Source organism: Mobula birostris, chromosome 7, assembly GCF_030028105.1.
Source record: "Mobula birostris isolate sMobBir1 chromosome 7, sMobBir1.hap1, whole genome shotgun sequence".
NCBI classification, from domain to species: Eukaryota; Metazoa; Chordata; class Chondrichthyes; order Myliobatiformes; family Myliobatidae; genus Mobula; species Mobula birostris.
In genome coordinates, this window is record NC_092376.1 from 42,968,332 (window position 1) to 42,985,171 (window position 16,840).

A 16,840-nucleotide genomic window follows, 5' to 3' on the forward strand; every position below is an offset into this window, starting at 1 on the left:
GCCACAGGTGTTGGATCCTGAGGTCCCACTCTGGAATTCATTGAAGACTTTTTGACAATTCATTGCAGCAAATGGAGACATTCAAAATGAATTAAAAGTATGAAAATAATAAATATTAAGAGAAAAGAAAAATAGACAAAGCTCTTGCTTGCAGTTACCTGAAAGAGATGTGCTTTTAAATTTGTTTCAGTTCTTTGACTGAAAATTCATTTCACTTCTATTTTCTTGCTTTCCTCTTGCGTGCTGGCAGTCTCCGATGGCAAGTACAGCACAGTTTCTTGTAATGCAGCATATCAAAAAATAGTTTCAACAGGAGGCATGAATTGGGCAGCATGTGAATTATTTTTGTAATGATATTGGTAACATTTGATCAGTAAAATCCCATGGTGAGCTATTTTTCTGAAAGGAGGTCAGTGGATAACTTGACGACAGTGGAAGAGATTTTCTAGTCTTCAGACATTTCTGTGGCATCTATCTACCCGCCACACAACTCCTCCTGGCTTTATTGAAGCTTGTCATTATTTCTTGTTTGGCTTCCCTTTGGTTATTCTCTGTCTTCATTCAGATCATGTTACTTTTCCTATATGTCTCTGTATACATCTTCCCCCTCCATTGCTGATATTTTTTCCTCTCCCTCCCCTTTCTCTTTTATTATTTTTATATCATGCTCAATCTCGTCCTGCTGTTACCCTTTTGATAAAGGGCAATCATTGAGGGCGGAAATGCATACAATACAGCATCTTAAAATAACTGATAGCATCGTGAATGATTTGATAGGTAGCATATATGTAATAGATCTGCATATTGAATATCCTCGTCATATTTGACACACTTGTAAATGTTGCAGTGTGGTGCAGATGTAAATAAATCTGTCAAAGGGACTGACTGAAGGAAGTAAAATATTATATAGGTATTCCTGATTTCAGCTTTCTAGGAACAATTTCAGTTATACAGTATATGAATGATTTCAATTAAATTGCTGTTCTGTGTTGATAACTGATGGCTTTGATTGTTAAGGAATTATGCAAGTCACTTTGTGTTTTCTAGAGTATACATTTATAAATTTTGAAAATATGGCATTCATATGTTGTCATTCTAAGTATACAATATTCCACGATGGGATGACTGCTCGGGTGACCTTAGGAGAACAAGAGTCCGAGCCCTTCCTTCTATGCACAGGAGTGAGGCAGGGGTGTGTGCCAGCGCCAGTGCTCTTTAACATCTTCCTCTTGTGTGTTACCAAGCTTCTCCACAACGAGATTGAAGACTGCAGCAGTGTGGCAGTGGACGTCAGATTAGATGGCAACCTCTTTGACATCAAGAGGCTCCACACAACCACCAAACTCCGCAGAGAGCGGGTCCTGGAGCTGCAGTATGCAGACGACTGTGCTCTTGTGGCCCATACTCCGGAGGATCTTCAGACTGTCCTTGCTGTGGCGGTGAGAGTGTACAGCAGGAGGGGGCTGACTATCAATACCACCAAGACAGAAGTGGTTTGCCAGTGGAGTACCAGTGTCCCATCTACTCTGCCTTCACTGTTGGTGATGAAAAGCTGTCAGTAGTGCCATCTTTCAAATATCTGGGGAGCATTCTCTGAGGATAGCGGCATTGACAACGACATCCAGAGCCGCATTAAACAGGCATCATCTGCCTTTGGGAGACATCGGCGTTGAGTCTTTCAGAACAGGAGCCTTTGTCCCTCCACAAAGGTCGCCATATACCAAGTGGTCTGTGTCTCCATCCTCCTTTATAGCTGTGAAGCTTGGGTAACCTACAGCCGTCACATCGAGTCCTTGGAGCACTTCCACATAAGCTGCCTCCAGCGCACCCTGGGAATCACCTGGCGTGAGCGGGTGCCTCACACTGAAGTACTTGTAAAGACTAACTGCAGGAGTATTGAGGCCATGATCACCCAGCGTCAGCTGCAGTGGCTGGGACACGTGATAAGGATGCCCCCATGTCAGCTACCCCGCAGAGTGTTATACAGCCAGCTACATCATGGTTGAAGCTCAGCTGGAAGGCCGAAGAAGCGCTATAAGGATCACATGAAGAATGCTTTAAGCAAGTGCAAGATCAGACCTGAGGACCTGGAGGAGGTTGCTGCTGACCATGTCACTTGGTGACAGCTGTGTAGGGACAGGGTTCATATTCTGGAGATGAAAAGAACCATCAGAAGACAGCAGAAGAGAGCCAGGAGAAATGTAGCCATGGTTGCCACCAGTACCACCACCACTACTACATATACATGTCCCACCTACAATAGAGCTTGTGGATCCAGGATAGAACTGTATAATCATCAAAGGTCTCACCGTTAAAGGAGTGGACATCGTCATTGGATTTCGATGGACAACCGAAGAAGATGATGTATTTGCTTATGACTGACAAATCAAGGAGATTTTTTACATGGATTCCTGCACCTCCAGTATGCAGTAGTAGGAGGTTGTAAAATGTGGTGTTTCTCTATGTGGTGGCTTTCTTATGACCCAGTGTTTCTGAGCTCAAACTCCTGTAATATGAAATGTGCCAATTTGTAACATGTTGTTAAGTCATGTATCTCAGATACTGATCTTTTCAAGTTCAGTTTCAAGTTTATTGCCATTCAATTGTACATATGAATACCGTCAAACAAAATAAGGGTTCTGTGGATCAAGGTGCATAACACAGTACATATAACTCGCACACATAACATACAAAGTAATATTACCACAAATAAATTAACAAATAATAAGGTGCATATACGATACAAGTTTAAAAAATGATCAGTAATACACTACTGGCGCTTCATGTGTGGTGAGACCTGGGTGGTGACAGGAAGTTCAGTAGGTTTACAGCTTGGATGAAGAAACCTTCCCATTCTAACAGTTCTTGTTTTAACACTACAGTACCTCCTGCCTGAGGATGGGGGGGGGGGGGGGGTCAAAAAGATTGTTGGATAGGTGAAGGATTATTGACAATGCTGAGGGTTGTGCATATGCAACACTCCTGATAAGTATCTCTAATGGGTGGGAGGGAGACTCTGACGATCCTCTCAGCAGTCTTCATAATCCCTTGTAAGGACTTGTGGTCAGATGCCTTGCAATTCTCATACTGGGGGTGGGGGGGAACCTTACTTGCCTCAGTCTCCTTAGGAAATGGAGGTGCTGCTGTATTTTTTTGACCAAGGAAGTGGTGCTTCTGAGAGTGCAGTTAAAATTATGTGAGCTCCTAGAAACTTGGTGCTCCCAACTTTCTGCATGGAGGAGCATTGTATGTGGAGGAGTGGTCAGCTTAGTACCTATTATGTCTGTGCTGACCATCGAGTAATGATCTCAGTCAATCCAGTTTGCCTGCAGATTGTCCACTGCTTTCCATGTTTGGCAATTTAAGTGTTTATCTGAACTCTAGATTTGTTGTGAGACTACTGGCCTCCACTGCCTCCTTAGGCAGTGTGTTCCAGATTCCAACTCCCTCTGGATTGGGGAAAAATACGTTTCTTGGATCCTTCCTAAATACTTATCTTTCTCTAGTGTTCACACCTCTGCTCTGGGGTAAAGATGCCTACTACCTAGCCTATCTGTGCCCCTCATAACTTTGTATAATTCAATTAGGTTACCCCTCTGCCTCTCCATTCTGAGGAAAATTTCTCCTCATGACTGAAACTTTTCAGCCTGGTCAGTCGCCTCAGCACCCTTTCCAGCGCTATTTCATTCTTCCTCTTGTGCATGGGGTCCCAGCCTGTGGTTCACGAACCCCTTGCTTAATGGTATTGGTCCATTGCATTAAAAAATGGTTAGGAACGCCTGCTCTGGTGTGACCATCAGAACTACGTGGATGAGTTGCCTCAATGACGGTTGCTCAGTTGCTCCACTTTCTACTATGATGAAATGCTTTGAGAGATTGGTCGTGGCTTGAATCAACTCCTGCCTAAGCAAGGACCTGGATCCGCTGCAATTTGCCTAGCAACACAATAGGTTTACAACGGATGCAATCTCACTGGCTCTCCACTCGGCCTTGGATCACCTGGACAGTAGCAATACTTATGTCAGGCTGCTGTTTATTGAGTCCAGCTCAGCGTTCAACACAGGATGTGCTTTCTTCTTACTACTACTATAAGGGAGGAGGTATAGGAGCCAGAAGACACACACTCAACATTTTAGGAGCAGCTTCTTCCCCTCTGCCATCAGATTTCTGAACAGGCAGTGAACCAATGCATAGACACTACCTCACTATTTGCAAAAGTTAATTTACTTTTAATATTTTATAATATTTTGATCTATTGCAAAACAACACATTTGACAAATGTGTCAGTAATACTAAACCTGATTCTGATTCAAGCTGTGTGCCTAACCTGTTCGACTCCTCTAACTTCCGCTAAGGCCCCACCTCCCCCTCGTACCCCATCTGTTACTTATTTTTATGCACACATTCTTTCTCTCACTCTCCTTTTTCTCCCTCTCCTTTTTTTCCCTCTCCTTTTTTTCCCTCTGTCCCTCTGAGTATACCTCTTGCCCATCCTCTGGGTCCCCCCCCCTTTGTCTTTCTTCCCGGACCTCCTGTCCCATGATCCTCTCGTATCCCCTTTTGCCTATCACCTGTCCAGCTCTTGGCTCCATCCCTCCCCCTCCTGTCTTCTCCTATCATTTTGGATCTCCCCCTCCCCCTCCAACTTTCAAATCCCTTACTCACTCTTCCTTCAGTTAGTCCTGACGAAGGGTCTCGGCCTGAAACGTCGACTGCACCTCTTCCTACAGATGCTGCTGGCCTGCTGCGTTCACCAGCAACTTTGATGTGTGTTGCTTGAATTTCCAGCATCTGCAGAATTCCTGTTGTTTATGACATTTTATGACATTCTTGTGCTTGGCATCCATGCTCTGGCTAATGGAAGCACTGTGTTGCCTTCACCATCTTCGCTAGCTGTGCCGCTCTATTCAGGCATCTTGAACTTGTATATCAAGGCTCTTTTATTCCTATGTATAATAATAATAGGCATCCGTTAGTCTCATGAAACTATGGGTTTGCGCCTTGGAAGGTTTCCAGGGCGCAGACCTGGGCAAGGTTGTATGGAAGACCAGCAGTTGCCCATGCTGCAAGTCTCCCCTCTCCGTGCCACTGATGTTGTCCAAGGGAAGGGCACTAGGGCCGATACGGCTTGGCACTGGTGTCGTCGCAGGGCAATATGTGGTTAAGTGCCTTGCTCAAGGACACAACACGCTGCCTCAGCTGAATCTCGAACTAACGACCTTCAGATCATTAGACCGACGCCTTAACCACTTGGCCACGCGCCAACACATCCCTCTGTATGCCCTATGCTTATCCTAGAGTGCATCAGGTTGCACTCATGAAGAGTAAATTTTATCTGTAGCCTAAGACTATTTTCCCTGCTGTCAACAGCTTCACAATTTTTTTGCTCTTTGACTCTAATTGAAGCCTATAAGTGCAGAATTTGTTTGTAGACAGCTCCTTATACTGGAGACAGATAAGACCTCAGCCTTTCCTTTAGATGCTGCTCAAAGAATGGTGTCTCAGCACCACCACATGTGACTCATGAGGCAACTAAGATGGGTTTAAGATCATCATCTTTTTCCTTTTTGTGAATCTGAGTTTGATGCATGGCGTGAAACTTTCTCACACCTCCAGAAACCACCCCACCCACTCCATCTGGGTGAACCACTTTGGGAGCATTTCCCCTACTATTTTTCTCAAAGTTGTTTGTGTTTATACATTTTTGACCTGGGTGAATGTTGCAGTATGAGAATGAGGTATGGATTATATCTGTGCCGTGTTACAACAGTGAGCTCACTCGCACCTGCTCCTGAGGACAAAGAAGATGCATGTGAATGTAGAAGTGAGATCTCTGTTTACAGTTCAATTTGTGTATCAAATGTCAGGGGAGGCTAAGAAGGGAAGGAAAGAACAGATATGTTAGTGCCAACTTACTGGTAATGGTATCCTGATGACGACACAGTCTTGAGTTATTTATATGCTGAAGGTTTTGTATTGCTCTTTAGAGACTTCCTGCATGTTGCCTTGTAATAGTAATTGTTATCAAAATAATATGTTGTCCTGCCTGCTGTTTCTGCTGTGATGTGTTGTCATAACCATGACATTTATGAGGGGAGACCTCATAGAAACATTTCGAATGTTAAAAGGCATGGACAGAGTGGATGTGGCAAAGTTGTTTCCCGTGATGGGGGAGTCTAGTACAAGAGGGCATGACTTCAGGAATGAAGGGCACCCTTTCAGAACAGAAATGCGAAGAAATTTTTTTAGTCAGAGGGTGGTGAATCTATGGAATTTGTTGCTACGGGCAGCAGTGGAGGCCAAGTCATTGGGTGTATTTAAGGCAGAGATTGATAGGTATCTGAGTAGCCAGGGCATCAAAGGTTATGGTGAGAAGGCGGGGCAGTGGGACTAAATAGGATAAAATGGATCAGCTCATGATAAAATGGAGGAGCAGACTTGACGGGCCAAATGGCCTACTTCTGCTCCTTTGTCTTATGGTCTATTTATTAAAATTAGTGACTATGTCCCATTGACAGTTGTAAAGGAATTTCATTATTCAGTTATGAGGGGCTGAATGTTATTTTATTGAAAAGAGTTTCGGTGGGGGGGGGCGGTGTGATATCAGAAGATTTGCATTTATAAAATGCCTTTTGGCACCCTCAAATTTTGTAAAGTACTTGGAAACTCCTAAAATGTAACCATTGTTGTAACATAGATAATGTGGCAACTTATTTCTGAAATAGCTGCTTCACACCTACAGCAATGACCAGATAATCGGTTTTAGTGATCATGATTGAGATCAAGTATTAACTAAATCAGTTGCTACTTTTCTTCTGAATAATACTGCTGGATTTTCAAAAATCTGAAATGTGACCTTGGTTTAAGATTTTTTTCACATTGCAACACACGCAAAATGCTGGAGAAACTCAGCGGGCCAGTCAGCTAGCATTTATAGAAAAGAGTAAACAGTTGACGTTTTGGGAAGGAAAGAGGAGAAGTCAGAGAAAGAGGGCAGGGGAGGGGAGGAAGAAGAACAAGGTGGTAATTGATAGGTGAAATTTGGGGAAGGGGATGAAGTAAAGAGCTGGGAAGTTGATTGGTGAAAGAGATAAAGCGCTGGAGAAGGGGGAATCTGATAAGAGAGAACAGAAGACCTCGGAAGAAAGGGAAGGGGGGAGCGCACCAGAGGGAGGTAATGGGCAGGTAAGGAGATGAGGCGAGAGAAGGAAATAGGAATGGGGAATGGTGAAGGGGGGGCAATCACTAGAAGTTTGAGGAATCGATGTTCATGCTATCAGGTTGGAGCTGCCCAGACAGAATATAAGGTGTTGCTCCTCCAACCTGAATGTAGCGTCATCATCTCATCATGGCAGTGGAAGAGGCCGTGGACTAACATGTCAGAATGTGAATTAGAATTGAAATGGGTGGCCTCCGGGACATCCCACTTTTTGTGGGGGACGGAGTGAAGGTGCTCAATGAAGCAGTCCCCCAGTCTACGTTGGGTCTCACCGATATGCCAGAGGCTGCACTGGGAGTGATCCATGTTGGGCAGGGGAGGAGTGAAAGATGTGCTTGGTGGTGGAATTCCATTGGAGGTGGCAGTTACGGTGAATTATGCAATGGATACAAAGGCTAGTGGGGTGGTAGGTGAGGACAAGAGGATCCCTATCCCTGGTGTGGCGGCGGGAGGATAGGGTGAGGGCAGATGTGCACGAAATGGAAGAGAGGCAGGTGAGGGCAGCATTGATGGTGGAGGAAAGGAAGCCCCTTCCTTTGAATAAATTAGTTGCTGCTTTTCTTCTGAATAGTGCTATTGAACTTTTTTGATCTGAAACGTGACATTGGTTTAAGATCTTCTTCACATGGGAACATCTTTCAAAGTGCAGTACAGTATTCTGGGTGCTACATTTGGACTGCTAGATATTTGGATTGAAACTTGGGGATACAGTTTACTATGGACTATTTCTGCATTGAATTCAACAAATTCAGAAGATAATGGCCTTGAAATTTGGACTTTTGGTTTAAGATGGAAATTTCTTTTACGCTGGAACTTTTTTTCTTGATTAGAGACTCCCCCAGAGCTCATCAACTGAATTGAAGCATATGAGTATGTGAGACTTATTTCCAGTGAGATTTTCAGCCTCACTGTTCAATAAGATGGTAGCTCTTGTAAAATTTTGGCCATTGAAATTGTGCTTTCTGAAAAGTCAACACTTAGACCTCATATTTTGCCTTCACTCTGATTGGTAATTTCCTGTGCTCACAGATACAAGACACAATGCAGCTTCTGTCCAGTCTGCTTTGCCTGTGGAAGCCAAGTTACTAACCTGTCTTGCTATCCCCAGTGTCTTTACAATCTACTGTAGCTGATCTCTGCCACATCTCCTAATTTGCTGCTCATTGCTGCATGAGGGAACTTGCCCAAATTTCATGCCAGTGTTAAACAAATCTTTCTGTTGCAGGATTAGGGGTAAAATGAGAGTGGGCATTTGTATGCAACAGTTTATTACATTAACCACTGGTAACGTGATTCTGCTGAAAGACTGAAAGCAGTTGCTGTTACTGCTTGGGGTGTTGGAATTCAGAGTTTAATTCTGATGCCGTCTGTAAGAAGTTTGTACGTCCTTCCCTTGAGCTTGTGGGTTTCCACTAAGTGCTCCAGTTTCCTTCTACGTTCCAAAAATGTTAAGGTTAGTAAGTCTTTTTAAATTGTCCTGTGATTAGGCTAATTGTCCATTTATAGGTGGGACAGTGTGGCATTGTATCTCTAAATAATAAATAAACTTGACTAATGATCTAGTTTATATTCAGATTTCTATCAAACAACAATATCAGAGATAGTGGCCACATTAAAATTGGGTGTTAATGATTTGACAGCATATTTACTTGAAACTTGCTTTTATAGCCTTAGCTGTCCCCAAGGCTCAATAATTTAGTGCTTTTGATCCTATTTTAAATTTTTAAGTATTTACAAGCTTTCAAAGTTTGGTACTTTGCAAAGAAAATCATGGTTATTCAACATGCATTTATTATCAAAGTACGTACACATTATGCAACCTTGAGATTCATTTCCTTGTGTGCAGCCACAAAATAAGAAGCCCGAAAGAACCCACTTAAAAAGAAAAACGATAAACACCAAATGTGCAGAGATAGGGAGGAAAAAAATAAATTTATGCAAACAATAAAAGTAAGAAAATAGCATTTAGAACATAACAGAGCCCAGAGCAGATCTACAGGTTTCAATTCAGAACATAGTGGGATAAACAAAAAGATAAACATTCAGCTGGCTGTGTTTTGCGCATCTGCGAGGAAAGGCTTTAGCTCATTTTTTTTTCATTCCTCAGGAATAGACATGGAGATTTGCCAGTACTGCTGGTTTATTGCCTCTAGAGACTGCGCAAAGTTCAGTCATTAAGGCAATGCGCAAGTCCTTGACAACTCTTTGCACTCTCCATCTTGGAGGACTTAGTTTTATCCCTGGAGTCCTCTTGTGCAAAACAATGCCTTTTGCCATTTTCTTCACTGGCTTGAACAGGTCTCTCTGACCCATGAGAGCACTTTGCTGCCTCCCTCCTCCACTCACCCAGTCATTCAGTGGCAACACCTCTGCGGCTAGGTTCAGGAATGTTGGTTGTGTAGCAGCATGCTGCTTTAAGAGCTGGCTGTAAAGTTCATAATCGTAAGGATAAGTGTTGGAGATCAAGAGAGATTACTGTATGTTCTGAAATTTACATTTGTTTTATAAACTGTCAGTGGTATTCTGCAAACATGTAATTGACTGTGTGTTTGATACGACTACATCAATATTAGACCATAAGAGGTAGGAACAGAATTGGGCCATTGGGCCCATTGAGTCTGCTCTGCTATTTCATCATGGCTGATCCATTTTCCCTCTCAACCCCATTCTCCTATCTTCTCCTCATAACCTTTCATGCCTGATAAATCAAGAATCTATCAACCACTGCCTTAAAAACACCGAAAGACCAGGCATCCTCAGGCAACAAATGGCAACAAACTGCAACAAATTATGCAGATTCACCACCCTCTGGTTAAAGAAATTCCTCCTCATCTCCATTCTCAATGGACATCCCTCTATTCTGAGGCTATGCCTTCTGATCCTAGGCTCCTCCACTATAGGGAACATCCTCTCCACATTCACTCTGTCAAGTCCTTTCAACATTTGATAAGTTTCAATAGGATCCCGCCTCATTCTTCTAATTTCCAGCAAGTATTGGCCCAGAGTCATCAAATACTCTTCATACAATTAGCAGGAACTGGGCGTTGAAATTCACAGTTCAATCCTGGCGTCTTCTACATGTCCTCCCCATGTAATGCGTGGATTTTCTCTGAGTGCTCTGGCTTCCGCCCACAGTCCAAAGATGTACCGGTTAGTAGGTTAAATTGGTCGTTGTAAATTGCCCCATGATTAGGCTGGGGTTAAGTCAGAGGTTGTTGGGTGGCGGAAAGCCTATTCCGTGCTGAATCTCTAAATTAAAATTAAATAAATAAACTCTTCCCCAGCTTTACCTGCTGCTAAAGGCCTTGATTTCTGCATGGTTCTTAAATACCATGCCCAGGTACACACCATCTCCTCCAAAGTTCCACTTTATCTCACCTACCTACCTTCCCCCTCATCTGGCTTCACCTATTGCCTTCCTGATTTCTACTTACTGTTAAAGTACTTCTGTTTCGAAAGCAATGAATCTTTAGTTGTAGAATTGTTTCCTTTCTTGGGAAATGATTGTTAGAGATATTTTTTGATTTGATGTTGTTTTTACTCTTAAGTAATAATGTTCACTTTTCATATTAACAGCACAGCAAAATACAGCGTGATAACATTCCTGCCTCGCTTCTTGTATGAACAGATCAGAAGAGCTGCAAATGCATTCTTTCTCTTTATAGCCTTATTACAAGTAAGTTTAACTTGGATGTGTTTGGGTGAGATTCCATTCTAATTTTAAACTATTTCTCTGGTATTTTTGGGCTTATCCTCCTACTTTTGTATTAATGGTTACAACAAGTGATGTTTGTGAAATAGTGCTGTCAACTTTCCATTTATGATTACTTTTATATTTATTATTTATCCATACGGGTTAGCTTAGGGCACCTTCAAGATTCTTCCCAAATCAGTCCTGCCCCAATTACCATACACCTCTCTGCAGCAGCCCTAAGATTGAGGCAAATAATGGGACATCCTATCTTCTCTCTACCTGAGATCAATGATGCATTAGAGGGTAGAATTTAAAATACTCAAAGAAGGAATAAAAATTGAGGTGAATTTATTAGCTATAGTAATTGTGTGTACTGATAGACCAGTTTTCATTTTTCTTTTTTCAATAAGAACAACATTTGAAGTTGCATTTGTAGGAGAAAGTAATTTAGGAGTTAAGTTATAGGATAAATGGATAGAAGTCCAGACTAATGATTCATGAGCTTGAATGAGCTTCACCTTGTTATCCTTGTAAGCGGAACAAGTGCTACACATGCCCTTATACTTCCTCCCTTACCACCATTCAGGGCCCCAGACAGTCCCTCCAGGTGAGGCGACACTTCACCTGTGAGTCGGCTGGGGTGGTATACTGTGTCCGGTGCTCCCGATGTGGCCTTTTATGTATTGGCAAGACCCGACGCAGGCTGGGAGGTCGTTTTGCTGAACACCTACGCTCTGTCCGCCAGAGAAAGCAGGATCTCCCAGTGGCCACACATTTTAATTCCACATCCCATTCCCATTCTGATATGTCTTTCCACGGCCTCCTCTACTGTAAAGATGAAGCCACACTCAGGTTGGAGGAACAACACCTTATATTCCGTCTGGGTAGCCTCCAACCTGATAGCATGAACATTGATTTCTCTAACTTCTGCTAATGCCCCACCTCCCCCTCGTACCCCATCTGTTATTTATTTATATACACACATTCTTTCTCTCTCTCTCCTTTTTCTCCTTCTGTCCCTCTGACTATACCCCTTGCCCATCCTCTAGGTTTTCCTCCCTCCCCTTGTCTTTCTCCCTAGGCCTCCTGTCCCATGATCCTCTCATATCCCCTTTTGCCTATCACCTGTCCAGCTCTTGGCTCCATCCCTCCCCCTCCTGTCTTCTCCTATCATTTTGGATCTCCCCCTCCCCCTCCCACTTTCAAATCTCTTACTCACTCTTCCTTCAGTTAGTTCTGAGGAAGGGTCTCGGCCTGAAACGTCGACTGTACCTCTTCCTAGAGATGCTGCCTGGCCTGCTGCATTCACCAGCAACTTTGATGTGTGTTCCTTGTTTTATAATTTTTTTCTGTGCTGATTTCCCGCATGAACTCTTGTCATTTAATTTATCAATTTATGATAGAATTTCTTGATAACCTAATTTGTTCCTGATACTGCCTTGAATTGCCTTTTAACAAAAATTTGCTCTTGATTTTATTATTGTTGCTTTGAGTTATTGTCTTCAACATTACAGTATACTCAGCAGAATTTTGTTTTTTGTCATTGAAGCACCTTTCAAACTGTAGTCTCCCTTCTGATGGCTTCAATGATGATTTGTTGAAGTGCCCATCTGTTTCTTAGCAAAACTGAAAACAAATCTCATTACGCCTCATCTTTCCATTATGATTTCGAAGATAACTGGTAAAAGTGCTATCTTTTAGCAAGTTGTTTCCTGGACATGTTCCTTTTCCTATCCTTTTTTTTTCCTAACCCCACTCTTTTCAAATCTATACCTATCTTTACCTATCTGTCTTGTTATCTAAGCCAGAATTGTTAGTGGAGAAAATATTTTTTGTATGACTATCCCATGATGTCCACTGAAACTTAATGCTGGGCCCCTCAGATTTTCTGTCTCATAATTGGCGAATAATTTCACACTTCTAAGCGTGTTGTTTGTGTCACAGTTTGTAATCATGAAATGTTGGTTCCTGGCTTAAATAAAAAATTATTTAAATGGATGGTTAAATACATTGATCTTTTCAATGATAAATATATTTTAATAAGACCCCAGTCCCTTGTTAATGAATAATGTGGGCCAATGAGTTCACTGCTTTAAAATAATTTATCAATCTCTATAACCCCAAATTTGGAAATCAAAGTAGTTGATCATCTTACAAGACCCAATATAGATGTACCATGGATTTTAATATTAATAGGTTCTCTTTTGCTTACCCTTGGTATTCCATTAGTCTGTTTAAATGCTACAGTTATGATGTTCATTTTCTGGGAGAGATTTTGGTAGTTCTTTCAGTTATATAATTAACCAAATAGGTATATTACTCACCCAGTGCCCTTTTTCTCTCTGAAGTGTCACTTTCTTGTATACTAGTGCTATGTTGGCAACACCTCCAAGCTGCCCCTGTCACAAGCACATCCTTAGGCTGTGTTGGTTGTTTGGCCCGTCATGTCTGCTCTGCCTTTTCATCGTGGCTGATCCAATTTTGCGTCTCAGCCCCAATCTCCTGCCTTGCTCCTCCCCCACCCCGTATCCCTTCATGTCAATCAAGAATCGAGCAACCTCTGCTTTAAGTACAGACTTGACCTCTACAGCTGTCTGCACTGACGAATTCCACAGATTCATTACTCTCTGGCTAAAGAAATTCCTCATCTCCATTCTAAAAGGACGCCCCTCTATTCTGAGGCTGTGTTCTCTGCATATATTTCACTGTATATTTCAATGTTATGAGATAAATAAATGAAACTGAATCTGAGATTTTTTTTTAGAAAGATTACATTAGTTCCAGGATAGGGAATTTCTTGCAAAAAAAAAAAAAAATCTGTTGATGGGTGACGAACCACTTATTCACATTACACTCTGTCTGGTAAATGTGTTTGCATAGTGTAATAGAAAGGGACTTTAGTTGTTTTAGGTCAGCCATGATGAAAGTTGGTGTAAAAGCATGAAAAAAAGGAACAGGAGAATGTCATGTTCACTCATCTGCTCTGCCATTCAGCATGACTATGGCTTCTTCACCACTTCAACTTTCCCAGATTCTTGGATTTTCTTAGTTAAAGGATCTTAAAGTTCAAAATGCACAAAATTCTAAGAAATCAGAGGTGTTGCCGTGCCTTCTTTGTAATGGCACTTGCACGCTGGTCCCAGGACAGATCCTCTGAACTGATAACACCAGGGAATTTAAAGTTTCTGACCTCCTCCACCTCCAATCTTCAAATGAGGATGGGCTTTTTCTGGTACTGAATATACTTTATTGGCTCAAATGCTACCATTTCCAAAAATTCACCATTCAAGTCAAGTTTAATATCACCAGCATATGTCATGAAATTTGTTAACTTTACTGTAACAGTACAATGAATTACATCATAGAGGAAAAAACTGAATTATGTAAGTCTATTAAATAGTAAGTTAAAATATATGAAATAAGTAAAGACATTTCTCCTTGTTTTAGTGTTTTGACTGATGACCTGACCCAAGTCAATGGCTAAGACTGCCCCACTCTGCTTATTCTGCCATCATTTGTATAGTTAGCCAATGTGGAATCTCCCTTTGTCTAAGTCTTTGATAGGGCTTTAAAAATAACTGAGGCTGGAAAAACCAAGGCCAAGGAGAGTGATGAGAACAACCAGGTCAATTAGGTCATATCTCATTCTTGTTATTGTTCGTGTTCTTCCTAAGTAGCTTATATAAATATTTATAAAACAATGAATAAAATATTTTAAAGTAAAGAATTCTTTTGTTTTAGCAAATTCCAGATGTGTCTCCCACAGGAAGATATACAACTTTGATGCCACTTATCTTCATTCTCTCAGTTGCTGCCATCAAAGAAATCATTGAAGATTATGTAAGTACAATAGACATGTCACATTTATTTATGTGAGACAATATCTATCAGATGACCTCTTTTTTTGAATACTGAAAGGAAATCCATTATTTGAGATGACTGGAATCCACTAGTCTGTGATTTTTTGAGACTTATATTAATTACATTACTGCATAAAAATAACGCTGCTGTTCAATTCTGGAAAGTAATGAATGAATCTCAGCGGTGGTTTCCTCAGTTGTGCTGTAAATGTAATTTGCATGATTTTTCATGAATTGTAATACAATTTAAAAATCCAGTGCTTGTTAGAATCTGAATATAACAGAATCTGTACTTGAGCTATATAATGCTAAGGAAGATCTTTATACTTTATTGTCGCCAAACAATTGATACTAGAATGTACAATCATCATAGTGATATTTGCTTCTGCGCTTCCCACTCCCTGGATTACAAATCAATAGTAAATATTAAAAATTTAAATTATAAATCATAAATAGAAAAATTAGAAAAATGGAAAGTAAGGTAGTACAAAAAAACCGAGAGGCAGGTCCGGATATTTGGAGGGTACGGCCCAGATCTGGGTCAGGATCCATTCAGCAGTCTTATCACAGTTGGAAAGAAGCTGTTCCCAAATCTGGCTGTATGAGTCTTCAAGCTCCTGAGCCTTCTCCTGGAGGGAAGAGGGACGAGAAGTGTGTTGGTTGGGTGGGTCGTGTCCTTAATTATCCTGGCAGCATTGCTCTGACAGCGTGCGGTGTAAAGTGAGTCCAAGGACGGAATATTGGTTTGTGTGATGTGCTGCACCGTGTTCACGATCTTCTGCAGCTTCTTCCGGTCTTGGACAGGACAACTTTCATACTAGGTTGTGATGCACCCTAGAAGAATGTTTTCTATGGTGCATCTATAAAAATTAGTGAGGGTTTTAGGGGACAGGCCAAATTTCTTTAGTTTTCTCAGGAAGTAAAGGTCCTGGTGGGTCTTCTTGGCAGTGGACTCTGCTTGGTTGGACCAAGTCAGGTCATTTGTGATATTGACCCCGAGGAACTTAAAGCTTTTGACCTGTTCCACTTGCGCACCACTGATGTAGATGGGGTCGTGCGGTCCGCTACTCCTTCTGAAGTCAACAACCAATTCCTTCGTCTTGCTGATGTTGAGGGATAGGTAATTGTCTTCGCACCATGCCACCAGGTTCTTAATTTCCTCTCTGTACTCAAACTCATCATTACCCAAGATACGGCCTACAATTGTATCATCAGCAAACTTATATATTGAGTTTGATGGAAACTTGGCTACACAATCATGGGTGTACAGTGAGTACACAGCCTTATGGGGCATCAGTGCTCAGAGTGATTGTAGAGGAGAGCTTGTCCCCTATTTTTACAGCATGGGCCCTATCTGTGAGGAAGTTGAAGATCCAACTGCAGATCTGAGTGCTAAGGCCCAGGTTCTGGAGCTTAGGAATCAGTTTATTTGGAGTGATGGTATTAAAGGCAGAACTGTAGTCAATGAAAAGGAGCCTTATGTATGTGTCTTTATTCTCCAGGTGTTCTAAGGAGGAATGTAGGGCCAGAGGGATGGCATCTGCCGTTGACCTGTTGCTCTGGTAGGCGAATTGCAAAGCGTCGAGGTTGACCGGTAGGCTGTGGTTGATGCGTGCCATAACCAATTGCTCGAAGCACTTCATAGCAATTGATGTCAGAGCCACAGGTCGATAGTCATTCAGGCATGCCACCTTGCTCTTCTTTGGCACTGGGATTATCGTTGCCTTCTTAAAACACAAAGGGATCTTAGACTGAAGCAAGGAGCAGTTGAGGATATCAGCAAACACCCCAGCTAGCTTGCGTGCACAGGCCCAGAGAACCCGTCCTGGAACACCATCTGGGCCTGTCGCCTTCGTTAGATTTATCTTCAGGAAGGCCCTTCTAACGTCCTCCTTGGTGACGATGAATCTGGATGCCACCAGGTCCGGTTCATCCGGAGGGAGCGGGACGCTCCTCTTCTGTTGGAATCCTGCGTAGATATGTTAAGTTCGTCAGGAAGAGAAGCGCCACAGTTATTGATATTCCCAGCCTTTTCTTTGTGCCCAGTGATTTCATTTAGACCCTGCC

General features: G+C 42.1%; 1 protein-coding gene across 6 annotated transcripts in view; it reads left to right on the forward strand.

The window, feature by feature from the left end:
* Positions 1 to 16,840, forward strand: part of atp8a2 (ATPase phospholipid transporting 8A2) — a 510,439-nt gene that overhangs the window by 129,655 nt on the left and 363,944 nt on the right. For all 6 annotated transcript variants that reach the window (XR_011886570.1, XM_072263012.1, XM_072263011.1 and 3 more), the window contains 2 exons: positions 10,796 to 10,895; positions 14,655 to 14,753. Coding sequence is in view for 5 of the 6 variants with exons in the window: in XM_072263012.1 (XP_072119113.1) it covers positions 10,796 to 10,895; positions 14,655 to 14,753 (199 nt within the window). In the remaining variant the exon portion in view is untranslated. The remainder of the gene's footprint in view (positions 1 to 10,795; positions 10,896 to 14,654; positions 14,754 to 16,840) is intronic.